The sequence below is a fragment of the Pleurodeles waltl genome, chromosome 8, assembly GCF_031143425.1.
Source record: "Pleurodeles waltl isolate 20211129_DDA chromosome 8, aPleWal1.hap1.20221129, whole genome shotgun sequence".
NCBI classification, from domain to species: domain Eukaryota; kingdom Metazoa; phylum Chordata; class Amphibia; order Caudata; family Salamandridae; genus Pleurodeles; species Pleurodeles waltl.
The window spans coordinates 1,312,303,195-1,312,330,784 of record NC_090447.1 but is presented as its reverse complement, the minus strand read 5'-3'; the positions used below and the strand labels follow the sequence as shown (position 1 = coordinate 1,312,330,784).

The window sequence follows — 27,590 nt, the reverse complement described above, 5'->3', positions numbered from 1 at the left end:
AACATTGATCCACTTAAAGCATCAGTACAGGATATTGCTCACAAAAAGCAAATCTTGCATACTAATCTATTAAGTCATTTAGCAGCAATATCAGCTTACCTCCAAAACAGACAGCATACATCTCTGTTTAGGATTCCTGTAATAGAAGCTTTTATCTAAGGCCTTAAGAATTATTCCACTTAGAGTACCACCAGCTCCTGCCTGGAATCTTAACATTGTGCTCACAATGCTTATGGGTCCACCATTTGAACCCATGCATTCTAGCGCACTTCAATTTCACTAATGGAAGGTTGCTTTCCTAGTAGCAATTACTTCCTTAAGAAGAGTTAGTGAAATTCAAGCATTCACTTTAGAAGAACCTTTTTTTCTAATTCACAAATATAAAATAGTACTTAGAACAACCCCAAAAGTCCTACCCAAAGTGGGTTCACCATTTCACATCAGTCTGTCAGTAGAATTGCCAGTCATCTGTCCACAGCCAGATTCAGTTGCTGAAAGAGCTCTTCACACTCTTGATGTCAAAAGAGCTCTCATGTATTACATAGTTAGAATAAAAGATTACAGAAAATCTAAACAACTTTTTGTGGCTTTTCAGCAACCTCATAAGGGTAATCCTATTTCAAACCAAGGGTTAAATAGATGGATAGTAAAGTGTATTCAAACTTGCTATCTTAAAGCTAAAAGACATCTATTAGAAACTTCTAGAGCACATTCTGCTAGAAAGAAAGGACCTTCCCTGGTATTCTTAGGAAATATACCAATTGCAGGCATATGCAAAGCATCCACATGGTCCACACCACACACATTTACTAAGCACTACTGTGTGGATGTTTTATCTCGCCAACAAGCAAATGTTGGCCAAGCAGTGCTTAAAACATTATTTCAAGCTACTCCAACTCCTACAGGCAAGCCACCGCTTACTTTAGGAGGGGACTTCCTTTCAGTCTATGCAAATCATGTGTATCTGCAGCTACAAATGCCATCGAACAGAAAATTTCACTTACGCAGTGGACATCTGTTGGTAGCAGGTAGTGCTGCAGATACACATGCGCCCTCTCTCCTCCCCAGAAGCCTGTAGCCGTTGTAGTACTTTCTTTATGTAAATATGTATATACATTGCATGGACATCTTCTTTTCTTACTGTACATAAGTACATATACATTTCTTCACTCATTACTTCACCCTTTTGCGGGAAATCAGTCTAACAAAGGATGTGATGCCTATGCCCACTATCACTGAGAGGAGGAGTCACTCGATCTTGTGATTCGAAAAAGCTTCCAAGAAAACAACTTGTAACACTCCGAGCCCAACACTAGATGGTGGACTTATGCAAAGCATGTGAATCTGCAGCACTACATGCCACAAACAGATGTCCACTGGCTAAGTGACATTTTCCATAGTACACAGATTCAATATTTGAAAGGGAATTCCTACAACATGCCGTTTCGAAATACCAAATTGGTATCCTTTTATGATCCCTTTAAAATCGCGTTTAGATATTCGGCATATCACTAAATACGTTTAGTACATAGGAAAAAGGGTTTTAGTGTTCACAAAGCACTCAATTTACTAATTGGGAAAATTTGCATATGATAAATGCCTTTGTACATCTGGAGCTTTATTCATTCGCCTCAACATGGCAGTCTGCTCTTTAATTATTTAAATTTTGCCACGGTGATGTTCAAATAGTCCAAGAGCTGGATGCCCCTAAATGGCAGTGATGTGAAACAACCTTCAGCCCCCTAGAACTATACGTGCTGAAGTCACAACTAACATAACAATCTTTCCATTTTTATTGAACTGAGAATTTCAAGTGTTATACAATGTTACTTTTTTTCCCCACAACAGGCAAGAGACACTTAATGGAGAATTAGCAAGATTTGCGCACGCTTTTGATGCAGAAATTGAAAATGCCAAGATGAAAATTGTAGAAAAATTGAACGATTTGAAAGGTGCAATGCAACTAGCTAAAGGATGTAAAGAAACGCCATCCTCAAGAGCATATTTTAATTTGAATCAGGTATTTTAAAGTCAGATAAATATCAATATTTAAGCCTGTTTTTGATTTGCTGACCCTTAACCAGATGAACACATTTATTCTCTAGTTAAATGATCAGCTTTTGAGATTGTTTGGTTTTAGGGGTCTGTCTCGTTTATTATATTTATTGGTTTATTTATCTCTTAACCCCTTTGCTGCCAGGCCTTTTCCCTCTCAGGTGCCAAGCCTTTTTTTGGCTATTTGGGGCAATTCGTGCCTCATAACCTTATGTCCACATAAGCTACCCACGCCAAATTTGCGTCCTTTTTTCCAAACATCCTAAGGATTTTAGAGGTACCCAGACTTTGTGGGTTCCCATGAAGGAGACCAAGAAACTAGCCACAATACAGTAAAAAGTTCGTTTTTTTTTTTTTTTTTTTATGGGGAAAAAGGGCTGCAGAAGAAGGCTTTTGTTTTTTTTTCCATGAAAATGCCACCAACAAAGGGTTTGCGTTGCTAAAATCACCATGTTCCCAGCTTTCAGGAACAGGCAGACTTTAATCAGAAAACCCAGTTTTTCCACACAATTTTGGCATTTTACTGAGACATACCCCATTTTTACATTTTTTTGTGTGCTTTCAGCCTCCTTCCACTTAGTGAAAGAAATGGGTGTGAAACCAATGCTGGATCCCAGACAGCTAAACATTTCTGAAACGTAGACAAAATTCTGAATTCAGCAAGGGGTGATTTGTGTAGATACTATAAGTGATTCCTACAGAAAAAAACAGCTGAAAAAAAATTTGAGGTGGAAAAAAAAAAAAAGCAATTTTTCTCCATGTTTTACTCTGTAACTTTTTCCTGCGATGCCAGATTTTTGAAAGCAATATACTGTTACGTCTGCTGGACTCTTCTGGTTGCGGGTATATATAGGGCTTGTAGGTTCATCAAGAACTCTGGGTACCCAGAGCCAATAAATGAGCTGCACCTTGCAATGGGTTTTCATTCTATATTGGGTATACAGCAATTAATTTGCTGAAATATAAAAAGTGAAAAATAGGTATCAAGAAAACCTTTGTATTTCCAAAATGGGCACAAGATAAGCTGATGAGAAGCAGTGGTTATTTGGACATCTCTGAATTCCGGGGTGCCCCGTACTAGCATTTGAATTACAGGGCATTTCTCAAATCGACATCTTATTTTACACACTGTCTTACATTTTGAAGGAAAAAATGTAGAGAAAGACAAGGAGCAATAACACTTGTTTTGCTATTCTGTGTTCCCCCCACGTCTCCCGATAAAAATGGTACCTCGCGTGGGTAGGCCTAATGCTCGCGACAGGAAACACAACATGGACACTTTTTTTCATTGAAATCTGACATGTTTTTTACAAAGTGCCTAACTGTCGATTTTGGCCTCTAGCTCAGCCGGCACCTTGAGAAATCTACCAAACCTGCACATTTTTGAAAACTAGACACCTAGGGGAATCCAAGATGGCTTGACTTGTGGGGCTCTGACCAGGTTCTGTTAATCAGAATCCTTTGCAAACCTCAAAATGTGGTAAAAAAACACTTTTTCCTCTCATTTCGGTGACAAAGTTCTGGAATCTGAGGAGACACAAATTTCCTTCCACCCAGTGTTCCCCCCAAGTCTCCCGATGAAAATGATACCTCACTTGTGTGGGTAGGCCTAATGCTTGTGAAAGGAAATGCCCCAAAACACTATCAGGACACATCAAAATTATCAAATACAAAACTACCTGTTTTTTTTTTTGGGGGGGGGGGGGGGGAGCTAGGGAAACCTACTAGCAAACCTACCAAACCCAGACATTTCAGAAAACTAGACAGCAGAAGAAGTCCAGGGAGGTGTGACTTGCCTGTTTCCCCCAATGATTTCTTACCCAGAATCCTCAGTAAATCTCAAATTTTGCTACAAAATCACACAAAAACAAATTTCTGTGTGGGATCACTGCACCGGGACAAATTTCCTAACACTCAACGTTCCCCTCAGTCTCCCAGTAACGATGATACCCCACTTGTGTAGGTGGGCCAAGTGCCTGTGACAGGGAAGAGACAAAAACATGTTGAAATTGAGGGGGAACCAAAGCAGGACCAAAAGAGCAGTTTAAAAAAAAAAAACATTTTTAGGCTGACAAGTGCAGCAGAATTTTCATCGGTATAGATGAGACAATGTTGGGTGGGTAGGAATTTTGTGGATTCCTGCAGATTCTGGAAGGTTCCATCACAAAAATGGGGGAAAAATGTGTGATTTCCAGGAAAGCTGGAGGTTTTCAGGGCATTGTGGGTAAGAAACTGATTCAAGGTGCATGTGAAACACACCACCCTGGCATCAACCAGATGTTTAGTTTTCAGATGTGTCTGGGTCTTGTGGATTTTTCTACATGGCGGCGTCCCAACGTAAAAAAAAGTGCAGCCCTCACCATTCCAAATGTAAAACCAAAACCCAAAATAATCAAATGTCTTCTTGCTTGCCGTGGGATAATACATTTTAGTGTGGGGAGGGAGAGCTGAAAGACTGTTACCCCCCTTCAGTTGGGGTGGGGGCATAACCAGGCCCATACTGGTTGGTAGCCACCACCCCACTTAAAAAAAAATAAAAAAAAAAATCTTCCCTGCCATCTAGTAGACTTTCTGCCCCCTGGGTGTGGATCGGGGGCAATTGCCCCATCTGCCCACTGGTGGGCAGAACAACTTTGGCCCCATTTATTTGGGGTGGGGGTACGGCCATACCCCCCACCCTCTTATTATGAAAAAAAGAAATCTTCCCTGGTGGGCTTTCCGCCCACTTAGGGGCAGATGGGCCTTCCATCAATAGGCCAAAAGTAATTTGCCCCCATGGGGAACGACCCTTCCCAAGGGGCCCCCCCCCCCCCCAAAAACAAAATACACACACACCAATCCCTGGTGTCTAGTGGTTTCTGCCCCCTTGGGGGCTGATTGGCCCCAAGGGGGCAGAAATGGCCTAAATACAATTTGACCCCCAGGGGAGCGACCCTTGTCTAAGGGATCGCGCCCCATACATAAAAACATAAAGTATACACACACACACACACACACACACATATATATATATATATATATATATCCCTGATGCCTAGAGGTTTCTGCCCCAGTGGATGCACATCAGCCTAATCATATTAGGCCGATCTGCCTCAGTTGGGGGGGTAGAAAAGGGCCGCTCCCCTTACGCATTAGTATAAAAATAAATCACTGGTGTGTAGTGGCACCAAAAATAATTTGCCCCCCCCTCCGGGAGCGACCCTGGCCTAAGGGGTCGCTCCCCATATATATTAAAAAAAATAAATAAACAAAATGTTTTTTTATCCCTGGTTTCTAGGTGCATAAATGGCCTAAAAATATTTTGCCCACCCAGCGAGCAGCCCTTGCCCAAGGGGCCGCTCCCCTTATGTGTAAAGATGATTAAAAAAAATAACTCTCTGATGTGTAGTGGTTTCTGACCCCCACCTCCCCCCAATGGGTGGCAGAAATGGCCTAAAAACAATTTGGCCCCCCAGGGTGCGACCTAAGGGGTCGCTCCCCACACATAAAACAAAACATCAAAATGATTCCTTGTATCTAGGGGTGTTGTGTGTGCTGGTGGGGAGAAAATGACTAAGTCGACATGGCACTCCCCTCAGAGTGCCATGCCAACCTCACACTGCCTGTGACATAGGTAAGTCACCCCTCTAGCAGGCCTTCCAACCGTAAGGCAGGGTGCACTATACAACAGGTGAGTGCATATGTGCCTGAGCACTATGCCCCTACAGTGTCTAAGCAAAACCTTAGACATTGTAAGTGCAGGGTAGCCATAAGAGTATATGGTTTGGGAGTTTGTCATATACGAACTCCACAGTTCCATAATGGCTACACTGAAATCTGGGAAGTTTGGTATCAGATGGAGGATTCCCCCAATAGGATTAGGGATGTGCCCCCCTCCCCTCAGGGAGGAGGCACAAAGAGGGTGTAGCCACTCTCAGGGCTAGTAGCCATTGGCTACTAACCCCCCAGACCTAAACACTCCCCTAAATTGAGTATTTAGGGGCTCCCAGAACCTAGCAAGATAGATTCCTGCAACCTAAGACGAAGAAGGACTACTGACCTGAAAGCCCTGCAGAGAAGACGGAGACACCAACTGCTTTGGCCCCAGCTCTACCGGCCTGTCTCCCCACTTCAAGAAAAACTGCAACAGCAACGCATTCCCTAGGGTCCAGCAACCTCTGAAGCCTCAGAGGACTACCCTGCATCTAAAAGGACCAAGAACTCCAGAGGACAGCGGCTCTGCTCCAAAGAAGAAACATCTTTGCAGCAAAGAAGCAACTTTTAAAGACAACATGTTTCCCACCGGAAGCGTGAGATTTTGCACTCTGCACTCGACACCCCCGGCTCGACCTGTGGAGGAACAACACCACTGGGAGGACTCCCCGGCGACTGCGACTCTGTGAGTAGCCAGAGTTGACCCCCCTGAGCCCCCCCAGTGCGCCTGCAGAGGGAATCCAGAGGCTCCCCCTGACCGCGACTGCCTGCTTCTAAGAACCCGACGCCTGGTAAAGACACTGCACCCGCAGCCCCCAGGACCTGAAGGATCCGACCTCCAGTGCAGAAGCGACCCCCAGGTGGCCCTCTCCCCTGCCCAGGTAGTGGCTACCCCGAGGAGCCCCCCCTTGTCTGCCTGCTTTGCTGAAGAGACCCCTGGGTCTCCCATTGAACTCCATTGCAAACCCGACGCCTGTTTGCACTCTGCACCCGTGCTGCTGAGGGTGTACTTTTTGTGCTGTCTTGTGTTTCCTCCCCGGTGCCCTACAAAACCCCCCTGGTCTGCCCTTCCGAAGTCACGGGTACTTACCTGCTGGCAGACTGGAACCAGGGCACCCCCTTCTCCATTGAAGCCTATGTGTTTTTGGCACCACTTTGACCTCTGCACCTGACCGGCCCTGAGCTGCTGGTGTGGTAACTTTGGGGTTGCCCTGAACCCCCAACAGTGGGCTACCTTGGACCCAACTTTGAACCCTGTAGGTGGTTTACTTACCTGCAAAACTAACAAACACTTACCTCCCCAGGAACTGTTGAAAATTGCACTGTCTAGTTTTAAAATAGCTTATTGCCATTTTTGTGAAAACTGTACATGCTATTTTGCTAATTCAAAGTTCCTAAGTTACCTAAGTGAAATACCTTTCATTTGAAGTATTACTTGTAAATCTTGAACCCGTGGTTCTTAAAATAAACTAAGAAAATATATTTTTCTATACAAAAACCTATTGGCCTGTAATTGTCTTTGAGTGTGTGTTCCTCATTTATTGCCTGTGTGTGTACAACAAATGCTTAACACTACCTTCTGATAAGCCTACTGCTCGACCACACTACCACAAAATAGAGCATTAGAATCTTTAAAAAGCCACTGCTAAATGTGCTTCTCGTTGTTTGAGGTTCAGACTTAAGCTTTATACTATATTTCAAAGGAATAAGAAATGGTACAGTTATAATAATCTATAGGCCTGCAATGCAATATTAGAGTTATTTGGGCTTTTGAAAAGTGTTCTCTTAGGGTCAGTGTACTGATTAAGATGTCTTATGTATGTATCACAATATTACCCATTGTCTTGTCTAAGAAACACCAAAGCAGTTTAATTTCGGAGCGGACTTAGTCACCTTTTGGCACAGATCAGCAACAATGCCAGTATACTAGATTGGCTTATAGTTGTAAAAACTGAAAATTAAACAGTCCAACATACAGTTTTGCCATTGAGGATGAATGAACATTGCCTAGTCCAGGAGGCACAGACCAAGCTGGCTAAATTGTAGACACTAGAAAATCCAGTTGTATAGCATAATAATTCACACAGATAGATGGTTCTTTAAGCAGAAAGCCAAACATTTCATCTTCTTAAAACAATGGAAGGCTGTAGAATTTCACCCACAGAAATTGAAGTGTGGTTCGCCCAGGATAGGCAACATGTGGGGGCAACACTGTTGCTAGTCTGCCCAGTTTATCAAATTCTGAAAATGATCCCTTCATGCTGTACAGTAGGTTTTTAGGAAAGTATTTACAGATAACAGCTGGACACATCAAGATTTGGGGTTCTCGCTATCTTAGTCGATATGGAAAGTATGGAGACAGCTGTGCTCTATGGTGATTATGCGTGACTTTGCAGGGCTGCTGGAGCATTGCTATGTTTTTTTCAGATTGTTCTTCCAGGTAGTAGTTTATGTTGCAGTATTTGAAGAAGCTAGGCCTTTAGTTCTTGATCTAAATTAGTAGGGTTCTCTGCACACAGTGTGGTCTACACCCTACTTTAATCCTTAAGAGCATAAAGACTTTGTCTTCAGACTTTGGGTCTAGTCCTGACTAAAGGAGGGTAGCTGTGTTTCCTCCTCTGGTCCTATTGTTAGTTTTTGCTGGTGCACAGTCATTTTTATCTAATAGACTTAGTAGTAGATTCCTTTCCTTAGAATTTCCCCCAGACGTCAGACAGAATCTGGAGATTTTTCTTTGAGCAGTACCCTTGTGTGCCATCAGGTGGAATAGGTCTACTCTGCGTGTGTCTTTGGCGTGATGGTAGCCATGATGACGTTGTGGTCAGATACAGGCACCGCTTGACGCACTGACATCAGTTTTTTTCTTTCAGCAGCAGCCTACACGTAGATCTGGAGAAGAGCTATTCTCAGTTGCTTTTTGACTGAGTTCACACCCCTTTGGCGAAGTTTTTGACCTTCTGGTGCATCGAGTGTCTTCCCATAAGATCGATTTCAAGCTGTGTGACTCATGCCACCTCATGATGTCGGTGACTGTTCTGCACCTTGTGTGCTTGTGGTGCCTGGAGCAGGACACATGACCCGAAGTCATGCTCCGTGTGCCGTGCCATAAAATCTGAAGGCTTTGAGTGAGCAGTCCCTAAAACTCAAGGTGGCCCTGGGCTCGGATCTGCATCACTCCTGGTCTCTTTGGGGCGGAAGGTCTTGAGACTGCTTGCCTAGCCACCACCACTCTGTTTCGTCCCTCTTGAAGTGCTCAGGATATCAGAGTCACTAGAAAATGATGTTGAACAAATGTTCTTCAACTTCACCTTGTCACTCAGACAATGTGAAGAGGGAGTAGCATTGATGCTACAGGCCTCCGTCCTGAGTGCCTGCTTCTGGGTCGCCTTTGCACTTCCCTGAGTTTCCTGGAGCTAGAGCCACCCTTGCCAAATCATGGAGTTTAATAAGGTCATGCTCCTCATTTTTGGGCTGACCGACCCTCCTGTGATGCCTTTGGGGTCAGTGGGGTCGGAGGGTTCCCCCTTGAGTTGCGCTCTTGTTGCTCCAGAAGGCACCTCAGGGTTTGTTAGCGATCCCGGTTGTGCCATCGTGACTTTCCCCAGCAGCTGCAAAGACGGCGATGGTTCAGACATTGGTCAGGCTCAAGATTGACGTTGACCCCATTCTTGTTCCTGACTCTGACCTGGAGTCGGACCGACTTAGCCTGAGAGTCTAGTCATCCAGGCTTCTTCCTCCTCTGGTCCATTCCTATCCGCACCCCTAGATAGGGAGTCAAAAAGACTGGACCATATTGAAAAGAAGTTGTTCTCTTTCTCTATTCTGACATTGCGGTCTGTGAAAACTGCTTGCCTTTTGGGCCTCTATTCCTATACTTTATGGGATACGGTTGCGCAGGTGCTGCCGCAGGTCCCGCTGGCGGTCTGGGAGGTTCTTTCCCAAGCCGTTGCTGATAGGAGATATGCAGCCAAGTTCACAAAATGTTGTGCGCTTGACACAACCAATTGACTAGGCACAACGGTTGTGTTGACAGTGGTTTTACGGCGCCACACCTGGTTGAGGACGTCTGGCTTTTCAGGGGATGTCCAGCAATAACTCATGGACATGAACTTTGATGGCACCCTTCTCTTCGGAGCCAAAGCGAACTCAGCGCTCAAGCGATTTAAGGAGTCCCAGGCTATGGCACAATCTCTTGGCCTCTTAGCTGCTTCTCACCCTCATCAATCTGCTTTTTGTGGCTACGGAAGGGGCACCGAATCGCATCCACTTCCCATCAGCCACTGAGTAGCAAATGCTGCCCAGCCTCTGCGTGCCCGTGGATACAACATGCACGTGGATAAGGGAGCCAGCAGTCTCCCTGGTCCACCACCTCCTCTGCTGCAGTCTCTAAACCTTCCAGTTCGTCCCTCCATCCCAGGACAGTTAGGGGCAGGATTCACCATCACATGTCCCACTGGGAATCCATCCGAACGGACAGATTGGTTTTGCAAATGGTCTGAAGGGGCTTCTCCTTCCCCTTTGAGAGTACCCCTCCGGCCATTCCACCATCTTACAAGTGGATGACGGAGGATCATTTGGAACTCCTTCTAGAGGAAGTTACAGCTCTCTTGGTCAAGGGATCAATAGAGAGGTTCCCTGTGCCAGAAGTAGGTCGTGGTGGTTATTCTCACTACTTTCTGGTGCCCAAAAAGGACAAGGGCCTTCGCCCTATTCTAGACCTCCAGTCCCTCAATCTCTTCGTCAGAAATGAGAATTTCAAAAGTTCGATGGCATCTGTCGCTGTAGATACACATGGTATGCATGAGCTCGCCATCTGGTGTTGGGTCGGAGTGTTACAAGTTGTTTTTCTTCGAAGAAGTGTTTTCGAGTCACGGGACCGAGTGACTCCACCTTCTGTGCTCATTGCGCATGGGCGTCGACTCCATCTTCGATTGTTTTCTTTCCGCCATCGGGTTCGGACGTGTTCATGTCGCTCCGAGTTTCGGAACGGAAAGATAGCTGAAGACGGAAGATTTTCGACGGTATCGTTGCGATCCGGTTAGAGATAGACACATACGACGACGCGTTGAACATCGAAGCGCTTCGGTGCCCTTCGGGGTAGATTTCGGCACCCCGTCGGGGCCTAGTCGGCCCGACCGCGTGGAGGACAACGCCGATGGATCGGACCCCGTTTCGATTCTGCCCCGAATGCCACAACAAATATCCTTATACGGACCTGCACTCGGTCTGTAATCTGTGCCTGTCACCCGAGCACAGTGAAGAATCCTGCGAGGCCTGTCGGGCGTTCCGGTCCCGAAAAACTCTGCGCGACCGTCGAGCGAGAAGACTGCAGATGGCGTCCACGCCGAAAGAGCGTCGACAGTTCGAGACAGAAGAAGAACAGGAGGAATCCTTTTCCATCCAGGATTCAGACTCCGACGAGCTACACTCTACAAGAACTGTGAGTAAGACGTCGAGATCAAACCTTAAAAAAGGAAAGAAGGCCCAGGGGACGCCACTGCCAACCGGCCATGGCTCCACCCAAATTCTCGGTGACCAACAATCGGCACCGAAAAAGGCCCATTCAGTGTCGAGATCGTCCGACTTCGGTCGAGACACCGGCACGCAGCCTCCTCGGGACCGAGAGAGTGCTAAACAGAAGCATCGACACCGAGAGTTCGGTGTCGACACCGATCGACGCCGAGACAGTGGCGCCGAAGACCATAGAGGCCAAGAATTTTCGGCACAGAAAAAGAGGAAGGTTACCTCGGAGCCGAAAAAACAATCGACAGGGCTTTCGGAGCCGAAAAAAGCGACATCAGACCCTGTTTCTGGCTCCTATACCGAAGAGCATTCTATGTCTTCTCAACTGAAGAAACATAGATTTGAACAAGAACTGCAATCCACTGACGTGGATCACACGCAAAAGCGTATCTTTATTCAGCAGGGGACTGGGAAGATCAGTACCCTTCCACCTGTCAAACGAAAGAGAACGCTTCAGTTTACTCCTCAGCAAGACACAACACAAAAGGTAACACCTCCTCCCTCGCCTCCACCTGTAACTCCGGCTTCGCCAACTTACACCCCGTCACATTCGCCAGCTCACACCGCCATGAGCCACGACGACCAAGATCAGGATGCGTGGGACTTGTACGACGCACCAGTGTCTGATAACAGCCCAGACACATACCCAACTAGGCCATCACCACCGGAAGACAGCACAGCCTACTCACAAGTGGTGGCTAGAGCAGCTCTATTCCATAATGTGGAACTACACTCGGAACAAGTAGAGGATGATTTTTTATTTAACACCCTCTCCTCAACCCACAGCTCCTACCAAAGCCTGCCGATGCTCCCAGGCATGCTACGCCATGCAAAAGACATTTTCAAGGAGCCAGTTAAAAGTAGGGCAGTGACGCCTAGGGTGGACAAAAAGTATAAGGCGCCTCCTACGGACCCTGTCTTCATCACCTCTCAGCTGCCACCAGACTCTGTGGTGGTAGGGGCTGCCAGAAAACGGGCAAACTCACACACTTCTGGGGATGCACCTCCCCCAGATAAAGAAAGTAGGAAGTTCGATGCAGCCGGGAAGAGGGTTGCTGTCCAAGCAGCAAACCAGTGGCGCATCGCAAATTCACAAGCGCTGCTAGCGCGATACGACAGAGCCCACTGGGATGAGATGCAGCATCTCATTGAACATCTCCCAAAAGATCTGCAAAAAAGAGCAAAACAGGTTGTTGAGGAGGGTCAAAACATTTCCAACAATCAAATACGCTCCTCCATGGATGCAGCAGACACGGCCGCAAGAACCATTAATACGTCGGTTACCATCCGTAGGCACGCATGGCTCAGAACGTCTGGATTCAAGCCAGAAATTCAGCAGGCAGTGCTTAACATGCCAGTAAACGAGAAACTTCTGTTCGGTCCGGAGGTCGACACAGCTATAGAAAAGCTCAAAAAGGACACTGACACTGCCAAGGCCATGGGCGCACTCTACTCCCCGCAGAGCAGAGGATCTTATAACACCTTCCGCAAAACACCTTTTAGAGGAGGGTTTCGGGGTCAGGCCACACAAGCTAGCACCTCACAGTCCGCACCGCCCACCTACCAGGGACAGTACAGGGGAGGTTTTCGGGGCCAGTATAGAGGGGGGCAATTTCCTAGGAATAGAGGAAGATTTCAAAGCCCCAAAAACACTACCAACAAGCAGTGACTCACACGTCACTCACCCCTCCCACACAACACCAGTGGGGGGGAGGATACATCAATATTACGAAGCATGGGACAAAATAACTACAGATACATGGGTCCTAGCAATTATCCAACATGGTTATTGCATAGAATTCATGCAATTCCCTCCAGACATACCACCAAAATCACAAAATTTATCAAAATACCATTCACAACTTCTAGAGATAGAAGTTCAAGCACTACTGCAAAAAAATGCAATAGAATTAGTACCAAGCACACAAATAAACACAGGAGTTTATTCACTGTACTTCTTGATACCAAAAAAGGACGAAACACTGAGACCAATTCTAGACCTCAGGGTAGTAAACACATTCATCAAATCAGACCACTTTCACATGGTCACACTACAAGAAGTGTTACCATTGCTCAGAAAACACGACTACATGACAACCCTAGACCTCAAGGACGCATATTTCCATATACCAATCCATCAATCACACAGGAAATATCTAAGGTTTGTATTCAAAGGAATACATTACCAATTCAAAGTATTGCCTTTTGGTTTAACAACCGCTCCAAGAGTATTCACAAAGTGCCTAGCAGTAGTCGCTGCACACATCAGAAGGCAGCAAATACATGTGTTCCCGTATCTAGACGACTGGCTAATCAAAACCAGTTCGCTCACACAATGCTCAAACCACACAAATCAAGTCATACAAACCCTCTACAATTTAGGGTTCACCGTCAACTTTGCAAAATCAAACATTCTGCCAAGCAAAGTACAGCAATATCTAGGAGCCATAATAGACACAACAAAAGGAGTAGCAACGCCAACTCCACAAAGGATCCACAATTTCAACAGGGTCATTCAACACATGTCTCCAAACCAAACAATACAAGCAAGAACAATACTACAGCTCCTAGGCATGATGTCCTCATGCATAGCCATTGTCCCAAACGCAAGACTGCACATGAGGCCCTTACAACAGTGCCTAGCCTCACAGTGGTCTCAAGCACAGGGTCACCTTCTAGATCTGGTGTTGCTAGACCGCCAAACTTACCTATCGCTTCTATGGTGGAACAGTATAAATTTAAACATAGGGCGGCCTTTCCAAGACCCAGTGCCACAGTACGTAATAACAACAGATGCTTCCATGACAGGGTGGGGAGCACATCTCAATCAACACAACATAAGAGGACAATGGAACATACATCAAACAAAACTGCATATAAATCATCTAGAATTATTAGCAGTTTTTCAAGCACTAAAAGCTTTCCAACCAATCATAACCCACAAATACATCCTTGTCAAAACAGACAACATGACAACGATGTATTATCTAAACAAACAAGGAGGAACACATTCAACGCAGTTAAGCTTGTTAGCTCAAAAAATATGGAAGTGGGCTATCCACCATCAAATTGGTCTAATAGCACAGTTTATTCCGGGGATCCAGAATCAGCTGGCAGACAATCTCTCTCGAGATCACCAGCAAGTTCACGAATGGGAAATCCACCCACAAATTCTGAACACCTACTTCACACTCTGGGGAACACCACAAATAGACTTATTTGCAACAAAAGAGAACGCAAAATGCCAAAACTTCGCATCCAGATACCCACACAAGCAATCCCAAGGCAATGCCCTATGGATGAACTGGTCAGGAATATTTGCTTACGCTTTTCCTCCTCTCCCTCTCCTTCCTTACCTAGTAAACAAATTGAGTCAAAACAAACTCAAACTCATTTTAATAGCACCAACGTGGGCAAGACAACCCTGGTACACAACACTGCTAGATCTGTCTGTAGTACCACACATCAAACTGCCCAACAAACCAGATCTGTTAACGCAACACAACCAACAGATCAGACACCCGGACCCAGCATCGCTGAATCTAGCAATCTGGCTCCTGAAATCCTAGAATTCGGACACTTACAACTTAGCCAAGAGTGTATGGAAGTCATAAAGCAGGCCAGAAGGCCATCCACTAGACACTGCTACGCAAGTAAGTGGAAAAGATTTGTTTGGTACTGCCATCATAATCAGATACAACCACTAGAGGCAACTCCAAAACATATAGTAAATTACTTGCTCCATTTACAAAAAGCAAAGCTAGCCTTCTCTTCTATTAAAATACACCTTGCAGCAATATCTGCATACCTGCAAACTACATATTCGACTTCCTTGTATAGGATACCAGTTATCAAAGCATTCATAGAAGGGCTTAAAAGAATTATACCACCAAGAACACCACCTGTTCCTTCATGGAACCTAAACGTGGTTCTAACAAGACTCATGGGCCCACCCTTCGAACCCATGCACTCTTGCGGAATACAATTCCTCACCTGGAAAGTTGCCTTTCTCATCGCCATTACATCTCTAAGAAGAGTAAGTGAAATTCAAGCGTTCACAACACAAGAGCCTTTTATACAAATACATAAAAATAAGGTCGTCCTACGACCTAATCCAAAATTTTTACCAAAAGTTATTTCTCCATTCCATCTAAATCAAACGGTAGAATTACCAGTATTCTTCCCACAGCCAGATTCTGTGGCTGAAAGAGCACTACATACATTAGATGTCAAAAGAGCATTAATGTACTACATTGACAGAACGAAGAACATCAGAAAAACTAAACAGCTATTTATTGCATTCCAAAAACCTCATGCAGGTAACCCAATATCAAAACAAGGTATAGCCAGATGGATAGTTAAATGCATCCAAATCTGCTACCTTAAAGCAAAAAGACAACTGCCCATTACTCCCAGGGCACATTCAACAAGGAAAAAAGGTGCTTCAATGGCCTTTTTAGGAAACATCCCAATACAAGAAATATGTAAGGCAGCCACTTGGTCTACGCCTCACACATTCACCAAACACTACTGTATAGATGTGCTATCCGCACAACAAGCTACAGTAGGTCAAGCTGTATTAAGAACTCTATTTCAGACAACTTCTACTCCTACAGGCTAAACCACCGCTTATGGGGAACTAACTGCTTACTAGTCTATGCATACCATGTGTATCTACAGCGACAGATGCCATCGAACTGAAAATGTCACTTACCCAGTGTACATCTGTTCGTGGCATCAGTCGCTGAGATTCACATGGACCCACCCACCTCCCCGGAAGCCTGTAGCAGTTCAGAAGTTACCTTCAATTTTGTACATTTGTATATATATTACTTAATCCTTTAATAGGTACATACTTACATTTTTCATTGCGCGGGCACTATTACTATAGTACAACTCCTACCTCACCCTCTGCGGGGAAAACAATCGAAGATGGAGTCGACGCCCATGCGCAATGAGCACAGAAGGTGGAGTCACTCGGTCCCGTGACTCGAAAACACTTCTTCGAAGAAAAACAACTTGTAACACTCCGACCCAACACCAGATGGCGAGCTCATGCATACCATGTGAATCTCAGCGACTGATGCCACGAACAGATGTACACTGGGTAAGTGACATTTTCATTATCACTCCGGCTCAAGTCCTTGCTGCCCTGGACTCCAGAGACTGGATGGTAGCTTTGAACTTGCAGGACTCCTACTTCCACATTCTTGTCCTGCCTGCCCAAAGATGGTACTTGTGGGTTGTGGTAGGTCGCAAGCACTTTCAGTTTACTCTGCTCCCCTTTGGCCTTACCAGCGCCCCTTGGATGTTCACGAAAGTGATGGTGGTTGCAGCTCATCTGTGCAGGCTAGGGGTTTCAGTCTTCCCCTATCTCCATGACTGGCTGTTAAAGGTGAGCTCACCCCAAGTAGTTGTCCCCCACCTTCAGACTGCGGCAAACGTCCTTCATTCACTGGTGTTCACTATATACCTGCCGAAGTCGCACCTACCTCCCATTCTCAAAATCTCCCTTTTATCAGAGCTGTTCTGGACACAATGAAGTTTCGGGCCAATCCTCCCCAAAAGCAAGTCTAGGATATTCAGACAATGGTTCCGATGTTTCAGCCTCTATCCTGGGGTTTGGTGAGAGTGACTCTGAGGCTGCTGGGCCTCATGGTATCCTGCATCCCGTTCGTCTCACATGCCAGATGGCACATGTGGGCTCTGCAGTGAGACATGAAGTTCAGTTTGGGACGCAGCATCAAGAGAATCTGTCTGAAATGGTCCAGATCTCGGAGGGCACTGCTCAAGATCTGCATTGGTGGCTTTGGAATCATGATTGGGTCAGAGGCAGATCTCTCTCCCATCCCCAACCAGATCTCACAGTAGTGACAGTTGCATCACCATGAGTTGGAACGGCCACATGAGGGGGCGGAGTTCAGAGGACTCGGGTCTCCGGCGGAGTGCGGGCTCCACATCAATCTTTTGGACCTCAGGTCGATCAGGCTTGCATTGAAAGCATTCCATCCCTCTCTCAAAGGGAAAATGGTGCAGGTGTTCACAGGCAATTCCAATGCCATGTGGAACTGCAACAAGCAGAGAGGAATGGGGTTGTAGACCCTTTGTCAAGAGGCTCTACACCCCTGGGCATGGCCGGAATGTCAGGGCAAATCCCTGGTGGTTCATAATCTGGTGGGCTCTCTGAACGCCAGAGAAGACAAACTTATCCATTGATGTATGGTCGATCACAAATGGTGTCTCCATCTGGGGGTAGCACAAGGTCCCTTTCAGCAGTAGGGAGAGCCTTGGTTAGATTAGTTTGCCTCAGCAGAGAACGCGCAATCTCAGCTGTTTATTATGCTGGAGTTTCCAAGGCGGCACTCGCTTGGCGATGCTTTTCATCTCGAGTGGAACTCAGTTCTCCTTTAGACCTTCCTGCCAATACCACTTCTGCCTAGAGTTCTGAAGAAGATCAAGAACGACCGCTCAAAAGTCATCCTTGTGGATCTGGACTGGGGATAAGGGTGTGATATTTGAACTTTTGAGCAAGGCCGTTGATTGTAGGAGTCACTCTTTTGACATGGCTAGCCCCACTTTTTGCCTGTTTATCAGTGTGTTTAGACTGCTATCACTGAGATCCTGCTAACCAGGACCCCAGTGATTGTGCTCTCTCCTCTAAATGTGATTGCTTTGGTACCTGTAGGAAGGTAGCCTCTTTCTAGCCTTGTTCCCCCCACTTTTGGCCTGTTTGTGGGTATATGTCTGGGTGTTTGTACTGTCTCACTCTGATCCTGCTAGCCAAGACCCCACTGCTCATAGTGGAAACCCTATTTGTCAGTGAGTTTTATATGTCTCACTGGGACTGTGCTAGCCAGGTCCCCAGTGCTTATAGGTTGTGGCCTGAATGTGTTCCCTTTGTGGTGCCTAACTGTGTCACTGAGACTCTGCTAACCAGAATCTCTGTGCTTATGTTTTCTCTGCTCTTAAAATTGTCACTGCAGGCTAGTGACCATTTTTACCAATTCTGATTAGCACACTGGAACACCCTTATAATTCCCTAGTATATGGTACCTATGTACCCAGGGTATTGGGGTTCCAGGAGATCCCTATGGGCTGCAGCATTTCTTTTGCCATCCATACGGAGCTAAGACACTTTTTACACAGGACTGCAGCCTGAGTGAAATAACGTCCACGTTATTTCACAGCCATTTTACACTGCACTTCAGTAACTTATAAGTCACCTATATGTCTAACCCTCAGATAGTGAAGGTTAGGTGCAAAGTTACTTAGTGTGAGGGCACCCTGGCGCTAGCCAAAGTGCCCCCACATAGTTCAGGGCAATTTCCCTGGACTTTGTGAGTGCGGGGACACCATTACACGTGTGAACTACATATAGGTCAATACCTATGTGTAGCCTCACAATGGTAACTTCGAACATGGCCATGTAACATGTCTAAGATCATGGAGTTGTCCCCCGAAGCCAAATCTGGTATTGGGGTGACAATCCCATGCATCCCCGGGGCTCCAGCATGGACCCCGGGTACTGCCAAACTAGCTCTTTGCGGTTCTCACTGTAGCTACCGCTGCTGCCAACCCACAGACAAGCTTCTGCCCTCCTGGGGTCTGGGCAGCCCAGCCCCAGGAAGGCAGAACAAAGGATTTCCTCTGAGAGAGGGTGTTATGGGCTGGGGAGGAGTAGCCTCCCCCAGCCTCTGGAAATGCTTTGAAGGGCACAGATGGTGCCCTCCTTGCATAAGCCAGTCTACACCAGTTCAGGGATCCCCCAACCCCTGCTCTGGCACGAAACTGGACAAAGGAAAGGGGAGTGTCCACTCCCCTGTCCACCACCACCCATGGGGTAGTGCCCAGAGCTCATCCAGTGTGTCCCAGACCTCTGCCATCTTGAATGCAGAGGTGTGAGGGCACAATTGAGATCTCTGAGTAGCCAGTGCCAGCAGGTGACGTCAGAGACCCCTCCTGATAGGTGCTTACCTGGTTAGGTGGCCAATCCTCCTCTGAGGGCAATTTAGGGTCTCTCCTGTGGGTTTCTCTTCAGATAACGAATTCAAGAGCTGACCAGAGTTCCTCTGCATCTCTCTCTTCAACGTCTGCCAAGGATCGACCACTGACTGCTCCTGGACGCCTGCAAAACCGCAACAAAGTAGTAAGACGACTACCAGCAACATTGTAGGGCCTAATCCTGATGGCTTTCTCGACTGTTTCCTGGTGGTGCATGCTCTGAGGGCTGTCTGCCTTCACCCTGCACTGGAAGCCAAGAAGAAATCTCCTGTGGGTCGATGGAATCTTCCCCCTGCTAACGCAGGCACCAAACTTCTGCATCACCGGTCCTCTGGGTCCCCTCTCATCTTGACGAGTGTGGTACCTGGAACACAGGAGCTGGATCCAAGTGACCCCGACAGTCCAGTGGTCCTTCTGTCCAAATTTGGTGGAGGTAAGTCCTTGCCTCCCCACGCCAGACAGTAATCCTGTGTACTGCGTGATCTGCAGCTGCTAGGGCTTCTGTGCACTTCTACGTGCACAGCACAGCCCAGGTCCCCAGCACTCCGTCCTGCATTGCTCCTTTCACTGAGTTGACCACCGACTTCGTGGGACCCTCCTTTGTAGTGTTGAGACGACCGCTATGCTCAGATTTCTTGAACACCTGTTCAAGTGCTTCTGTGGGTGCTGCCTACTTCTGCGTGTGCTCTCTGTGCTGCTGAGCGCCCCTTCTGTCTCCTTCTCCAAGGGGTGACCTCCTGGTCCTTCCTGGGCCCGGGCAGCACCCATTTTCTTAAACCACGACTCTTGCAGCTAGCAAGGCTTGTTTGTGGTCTTTCTGCTTGGAAACAACTCTGCATCATCCAGCATGCCGTTGGACATCTTCTGTGCAAAGGAGAGGTTCCTGGCACCTTCCATTGTTGCAGAATCTTCATCTTCTTCCACCCAAAGGCAGCCCTTTTGCACCTTCATCCGGGGTTTAGTGAGCTCCTGCCGCCCTGGACAATTGCGTGACTCTTGGACTTGGTCCCCTTCCTTTACAGGTCCTCAGGTTGGTGAATCTGTCTTCATTGCTTTGCAGTCAGTTGTTGCCTTTGCAGAATCCCCTATCACGACTTTAGTGTGTTTCTGGGGTAGTAGGGTAAATTTACTCTTGGGGTGGGGTATCTTGGACACCATTAGTGTTTTCTTACACTCCCAGCGACCCTCTACACACTACACTAGGCCTGGGGTCTATTCGTGGTTTGCATTCCACTTTGGTATCCCATTGCATCATATTGTATCCTACAGTGTTTGAACTACTTTTCTTTTTATTTACCTGATTTTGGTTTGTGTGTATATTTTGTGTATTTTACTTACCTCCCAAGGGAGTATGAGATATTTTTTTGGCACATAGTCACTAAAATAAAGTACCTTTATTTTTAGTAACTCTGAGTATTGTGATTCTTATGATATAGTGCTATATGATATAAGTGGATAGTAGGAGCTTTGCATGTCTCCTAGTTCAGCCTAAGCTGCTCTGCTATAGCTACCTCTATCAGCCTAAGCTGCTAGAACACTACTAATAAGGGATAACTGGACCTGGCACAAGGTGTTAGTACCATCAGGTACCCACTATAAGCCGGGCCAGCCTCCTACAGTACCCTTTACACCCCACAATTGGCACACTGGAGTACCCCTGTACCTAGGTACCCTGGGCATTGGTACATCAGGGTCCTGCATGGGCTGCAGCATCCTCCGTTATACCACCCATGGGAGCCCATGCAAACTACATCTGCAGGCCTGCCATTGCAGCCTGCGTGAAAAGGTGCTTGCACCCTTTCACTGCTGGTCACTGCACCAGGTCACTGTAAGTCACCTCTATGGTAGGCCTCCTAGCCCAGAGGGTAGGATACAGGTGTGTGTGTGTGTGTGTGTTTGTGTCTGAGGGCACCTCTGCATAAGCAGAGGTGCCCTTACGAACTCTAGTTCCAATGCACTGGACTTTGTAAGTGCGGGGAAGCCATTTTACCCATGTCCTGGACACAGGTCACTATTGGTGGTCCATCCACATAATGGTAACTCCGAACCCAGGCATGTCTGGTATCAAACATGTCGGAATCATACCCCAGTACTGTTGCCGGTATTGGTTGTATGATTCCATGCACTCTGTGGGCTCCTTAGAGGACCCCTAGCGTTGCTCCTACTAGTCGTTCTGAGTTTGTGGGCAGCCCGCGCTGCTGCAGCCTCTTCAGACAGGTTTCTGCTCTCCTGCTGCTTGACCAGCTCAAGCAGAGGAAGACCGAACAAAGGATTTCCTGTGGGAGACTGGATACAGCACACTCTCCCTTGGAAATAGGTGTTCCAAGACTGGGGATTGGTAGCTTCCCCGCGCCATCAGTTTGTTTGATGGGCACATTTGGTAGCCCTCCTTGCATAATCTGCTTGGAACCAGTCCAGAGGCCCCTGCTCTGGCATGAAAACGCACAAAGGAAAGGGGAGTTGACCACATCTTCTATCCATCACCACTCCAAGGGTAGTGCCCAGAGCACCTCCAGGTGGCCACATGATTATGCCATCTTGGAAACAAGATGTACAGAGCCCCCTGGGAGCATCTGTTTGGTCAGGACAGGTGACTGTCGTCAGTGACTCCCTCTGATAGATGGTCACCCTGCAAAGTGAACAAGCGCCCTGTTAAGGCTATTTAGGGACTCCCTTGCAGGTGAGTCCCCTGATTCGGCGTGCATGACTCCTCTGCATCAACCTCTTCTGCTCCTGGCCACCAGAACCGCTGCTGGACTTGACAGGAACCAAAAAATCCCGCAACTCCAGAGACGAACTGGCCTTGCAACATTGTTTCTTTTGCACCTTCCACTAATTGGAACATTTCCACAACATCCTCTGGGGTCGGCAAGACTTCAGCTGCACCAAAGAAGCAAGAAGCTATCTCCCTTGGAGTGAAGGAGTCACTTCCCTGCATCTGCAGGCAGCTAAGGCAATGACGTCCGGCTACTGGGAATCTGCTCTCCACAGGAACTGCATGGATCCTTCACACAGGTGGTAGTTCTGAGAGGTCCTCTCTGCCGTCTGTCCAACTTGGGAGACGATGAACCCTTGACTCCCTTGCAGGACAATACCACTGTGCCCATGACTCTTGTAGCAGCTAAGACCTGTTGACTCTTGCTCCAAAGGTTCTTCAGGCTCCATGTAGCCCAGGCCTCCAGCACTACATCCTTGCAAGGACAGTCTCTCTCCTTTGCTGTTTCAGTGATGTGGGACTCCTCTCCAGGTGTGCCTACTGGGCCTCACTGCAACTTACTGTGCCTGTTTCCAGTGGGTTGCCTGTGGGGTCTGTAACTGCTTCTGCTGACTCTCCCGACTGCTGAGGGTCAGCCTGTACTCCCCTCCAATGGTCAAGTCCCCTGGACCTTGCTGGGCCTCTTTTTCTCTGCAAATACTCTTCTTCCCAGCTTTGCATTTGACAAGACTTGTTATTGGTCCTCCTGACCACCTACCCCGCGACCGTTGTGGGATATTATCTGCACGAATCCAAGGACCTCTCTGCAGCACCAGGGAAGCACAGCAGATCTTCATCTTCCCTTGTTGACCTGGATCTTCAGCCATAGAAGGGTGGGTAGTGGCTCCTGCCCCACCTGGACACTCCTGCCTAGACTGGACTCAGTCCCCTTCTTTTGCAGGTCCTTTTCTCCCTGAATCCACCATTAAGTTCCACTGGACTGGCCCTGGTCTTGAAATCTTCCTTTTCAAGGTCCCCCTGTTAGTCCTTCGGAAGACCAAGTAATATAACTCTGCCCTTCTGGTCACTGGGGGTCGTGTAGGTACTCACCTTTGGAGGTCCAGAGTGTAGGAAATTAACCTTTTTGGCATGCTTACGCCCACTTTTTGCCTGCTGTCAGTGTGCTTTGACTGTGTTCACTGGGATCCTGCTAACCAGGACCCCAGTGATTGTGCTATCTCCCTCTACGTTTGGTTGCCTAGGACTTTGCACACCCCACAATTGGCATACTGGGGCCCCCATATAAGTCCCTAGTTTATACTACTTAGGCACCCAGGGCATTGGGGTACCAGGGGTTCCCTGTGGGCTGCAGAATGTTTTGTGCCACCCATGGGAGCTCATGCAAAATATGTGTGCAGGCTTGCCATTGCAGCCTGCGTGAAAAGGTGCACAGCATATTTTATGGGTAAGTCACCCCTCTGGCAAGCTTTACAGCCCTAAGGCAGGGTGCACCATACCATATGTGAAGGAATAATTGCATGATCAGTATGCCCCCACTGTGCCCTTGCCAAACCTGGGACATAGTGAGTGAACAGAGCAGCCATTTTAAGTATATGTACTGGACACTGGTCAAACACGAGCTCCCCAGCTACATGATGGCCACTGCACCCTGGGTTGTTTGGTATCAAACAACTCAGAATGTTAAATCCAAACTAGTACCAGTATTGGATTTAAGCCTAAATGTACCCAGGGGTCACCTTAGAGGTGCCCTCGCAGAAACTGACCTAACTGGCATAGTTGCTGACTGGTTCCCTCCAGCCTGCCAATTCCAGACAACCGATATACAAACCTGAGGTAGAGCCCTGGTTCACTGGTTTGTAAAACAACGCCCTTCCCGGGTGGAGGATCTAACCCCGCCCACTTCAGGAATATGCAACACCTTGGTGGTGAACTTCAAAGGGCTACTGCCCTTGAAACTCGAGCCCCCAGGCCGCCTGCTAGCAGCAGAGGGCTTCCCCCTTTGCAAGCCCTAACTTCTTGCAGGAGCAAATGCGGGAAACCAGACAAAGGGTAGGATTGGCGGCCTTACTGAGCATGCACCAGATCCTCTATTTCATTTTCCTCCATGTTGGATGGCAGGAAAATAGCCAATGAGGTTTAGGGAAGTGAAACTTCCCACAGGAAGTGGTCACTGTAGTGGGTGTACCCACCCAAGGGTAAGTGTCCTATTGGGCACTACCAGGTTCCCCCTAAAACGCCCACTAAATATAATATTTAGTGGGCTCCCCTAGACCAAGAAGCTAGATTCATCTGGAAGAAAAGACAGCACCAGAGAATCCGACAGGATGAGAACAGAGGACCTGCTGCACCAGAAGGGGCTCCAAGACCCCTGCTTGCTGCACCAGAGTCCTGACAATCGCTGCTGTGGAGGAGCAGACCACTCGTCCGACACCAAAAGACCCGAGGACCGTCAGGCTTTGCAAATAGCCCGAGATCTCCCTCCTGAGTGGAGGCACCACTCCAGAAACCTGCAGGGAACCAGCAAATCGGGGAGGGACACTTCACCGACTGGATGATATCTCCGCAACCGGAAGTCGCAGCCCGACCCAACGACATACCATTGACAGCCCGGACAAGACCTGCAAGCATACAAACTTTGATTGGCCAGCGCCCTCCTGTGTCCGATTTGTGGCAATTCCCCCAGGTACTGGTCAGTGCACGTCGGACAACCCCAAAAACAGGTCACCCAGACCTACAACTGGACCAGGAGGAATCCCCAGTTGAGGGACTTCAGTGAGACCCTGGACCTTCCATCAGAGTGCCTACGATGTCCTTCAAGGCCCACAGAAGACGACTTCCCTCCAGCTCCAAAGGGTCCCCTTGCACACAGTATCCAAGACCTTGAAAACACCCTACATCCGTCCGCCCTTGGCCCTTCATCGCGGGGATCTGCTATGTGCCCCAGGTCCCCAACCCATTGCGACCTCAACAGCCCAAGGGGACCCCTACGCACCATCTTTAAATCTGCAAACCGGCTCTTTTTCCAAGTTGCCCCCTCCTGTGCCAAGAGACTTTCCAATGCTGCTCCTGCCAGAACCGGGAGCCACCTGAGGGTCTCCATCTGGCACAAGGTGCCCACTCAACTGTACGATTTTTAATACATTTTTAAAGGTGACTGTGCATTGATTCCAATGGTGCGTAATTACGCACGGAAAGAATAACTTTATTAAATATTTGAAAAATAATATCTCAAAAAGTACTTAACATTTTCTAAAGATCATGGTCTCAAAATGTATATAAAAGTCTGAAGTATTTTTTATAAATTCTGGCCTTGAGTTATTCTGTGTGTGTGTGCTGCATTGCATGATTTATTTTGTGAGTACAACAAATGGTTATCACATTACCTGAATTAGCCTAACTGCTCAACCACCTACCTTAAAAATTGGAGCATTAGGTGGCCAAAGTTTTACCTCTGGAATCCGTGTGGTTGCCTGGACCCCCATCATAGTGTGCAGAGTTTTGCACACTACACAGAGGAACAGCCTCCTACAAGGACCTCCTGGCCCAGAGGGCAAGGTGCTGGTACCTTTGTGAGTGCACCTCTGCATGAGCTGAGGGGCCCCTACTAACTCCAGCTCCATTGCATTGGACTTCTTCATAAATGCGGGTAAGCCATTTTACCAGTTTACTGATACCTGTGTCCAGCTACATAATGGTAACTCCGAACCTGGGCATATTTGGTGTATGAAGCTGGCCTGGTGTGTGGTGAGCACCTATGGTGTTGTCACCTTATATCAGGTCCAGGTATCCCCTATTAGTGAGATGCAGGCAGTGTCTAGGAAGCCAGGGCTCTCTAGAGGTAGCTGAGGATGAGCAGCCAAGACTGATTCAAGAGACATGCAAAGCTTATGCAATACCACCACAGTCACACAGCACTTTCCCACATGAAAGATCCGCACAGTGTTACAAAAATAAAGGTACTTTATTATAGTTACAAAAATACTGAAACACTGCATAGGCAATACCCTACTAGTAAGTGAGGAAACACACTATTATGTACACTTTAGGAGTCAGTAATTAGCATAGAAAGCAATAGCAAATAGTAATAACAATAACAAATAGTTGGGAGCCCTAGGTGGAGACCAAACAATATACTACATAAGTGGAATGTGAAAGGCAGTCCCCTACCCAAGGATGTGAAATCAGGAGGAGGGAGCTGAAGGAACTAGCAACCCCAAAAGGTAAGCACCAGGGGGCCCACGTGCCACCAGGAAAGAAGAGGTAAGTACCTGGTTTTTCCCCAAACAAACAGGAGAACTTTGGATGAAGACAGTCAAGAGTGCAACACTGGAGCAGGAGGAGAGTTCCAGGAGTGACACAAGCGATGAACCACGTCTGCAGTCGGTCGGAGGTGCTGAAAAACCACCAACAAGCCTTGGCAAATGCAAGAGTCGGAGAAGGTTTTGCAATGCGCAGGAGGACCAGTAAGGCCCAGGGGACTCTACTCAAGGAGGGGAGTCAGAGGTGACCCTCAGCAGCTTGGAGAGTCACAAGAAGAAGAGGCAGCACCCACGGGCAGCAGGCACAGGAGTCGCAGTGAGGCCCTCTCAGCACACCTGAAAAAGTATCCCACGTCTCTGGAGCAGCATGCAGGAGACTGCGTTGCAGGAAAAAGCGCTGGAGGCTGGGGCTACACAGAGCCGGAAGATCCCTTGTAGGAGGACCAAACAAGCCTTGGGAGATGCAAGAGTCACGATGCACAGGGGCACTGTCCTGCAAGGAGAGAGCCAGAGAAGATCCAGGCAGCCAGTCGTCGTTGCAGTTGGTGTCTGGAAAGAACACTGATCCTGGGGCCTGGCTAGCAGGGTCCCAGCACACACTGTCAAGTCAGCTTCAATATCAGGTACAACGTGTGTGGGGGGGGGGGGTAACAACAAGGAGCCATTTTCCTACACACAGCTTGGGAGGGTAGCCTCCCCAAGCCACCGGCATGCTTTGAAGGGCACATCTAGTGCCCTCCTTACATAAACCGGTTGGCACCTGTCCCGGGACCCCAGGTCCCTGCTCTGGTGCAAAACTGGACAATGGATAGGGGAGTCACCACTCCCTGTCCATCACCACCCAAGGGATGGTGCCCACAGCTACTACAGTTGTCTACTTGTTTCTGCCATCCTGAATCCAAGATGTGCAGAGGCCTCTGGGAGCATCTGAGTGGCCAGGTCAGGCAGGTGACGTCACAGCCCCCTTATGATAGGTGGTCACCTAGCAAGTGATCAAACCCCCTTTTAGGATTTTTTAGGGTCTCCCTCTTGGTTGGGTCCTCAGATTCGATGTGCAAGATTCCACCAGGACTTCTTTGCATCGTTTACTTCATTTTCTGGCCACTGGAACCGCAACTGGACTCATCAGAAACAGACAACTTCGCTCTGCAACATTGTTCCTTCGGCTCCTTCCAGCACATGTAACATTTCCATGGCTATGCACCCTCTGAGGGCAGAAAGTCTTCAGCCTGCACAAGAAGTAAGAAGGAATCCCCTTGGAGTGAAGGAGTCACTCCTGTGCATCTGCAGGCACCAACAGCCACGACAAACGGCTGTGTGGATCTGCTCTCTTCCGGAACTGC

At 47.6% G+C, this 27,590-nt stretch overlaps 1 protein-coding gene across 1 annotated transcript in view; it reads left to right on the top strand.

Annotated features, from left to right (window-relative positions):
* RNF17 (ring finger protein 17) overlaps positions 1–27,590 on the top strand; it is a 1,983,649-nt gene that overhangs the window by 342,142 nt on the left and 1,613,917 nt on the right. The window contains exon 10 of the mRNA XM_069202301.1: positions 1,849–2,020. Within this exon, the coding sequence (XP_069058402.1) occupies positions 1,849–2,020 (172 nt within the window). The remainder of the gene's footprint in view (positions 1–1,848; positions 2,021–27,590) is intronic.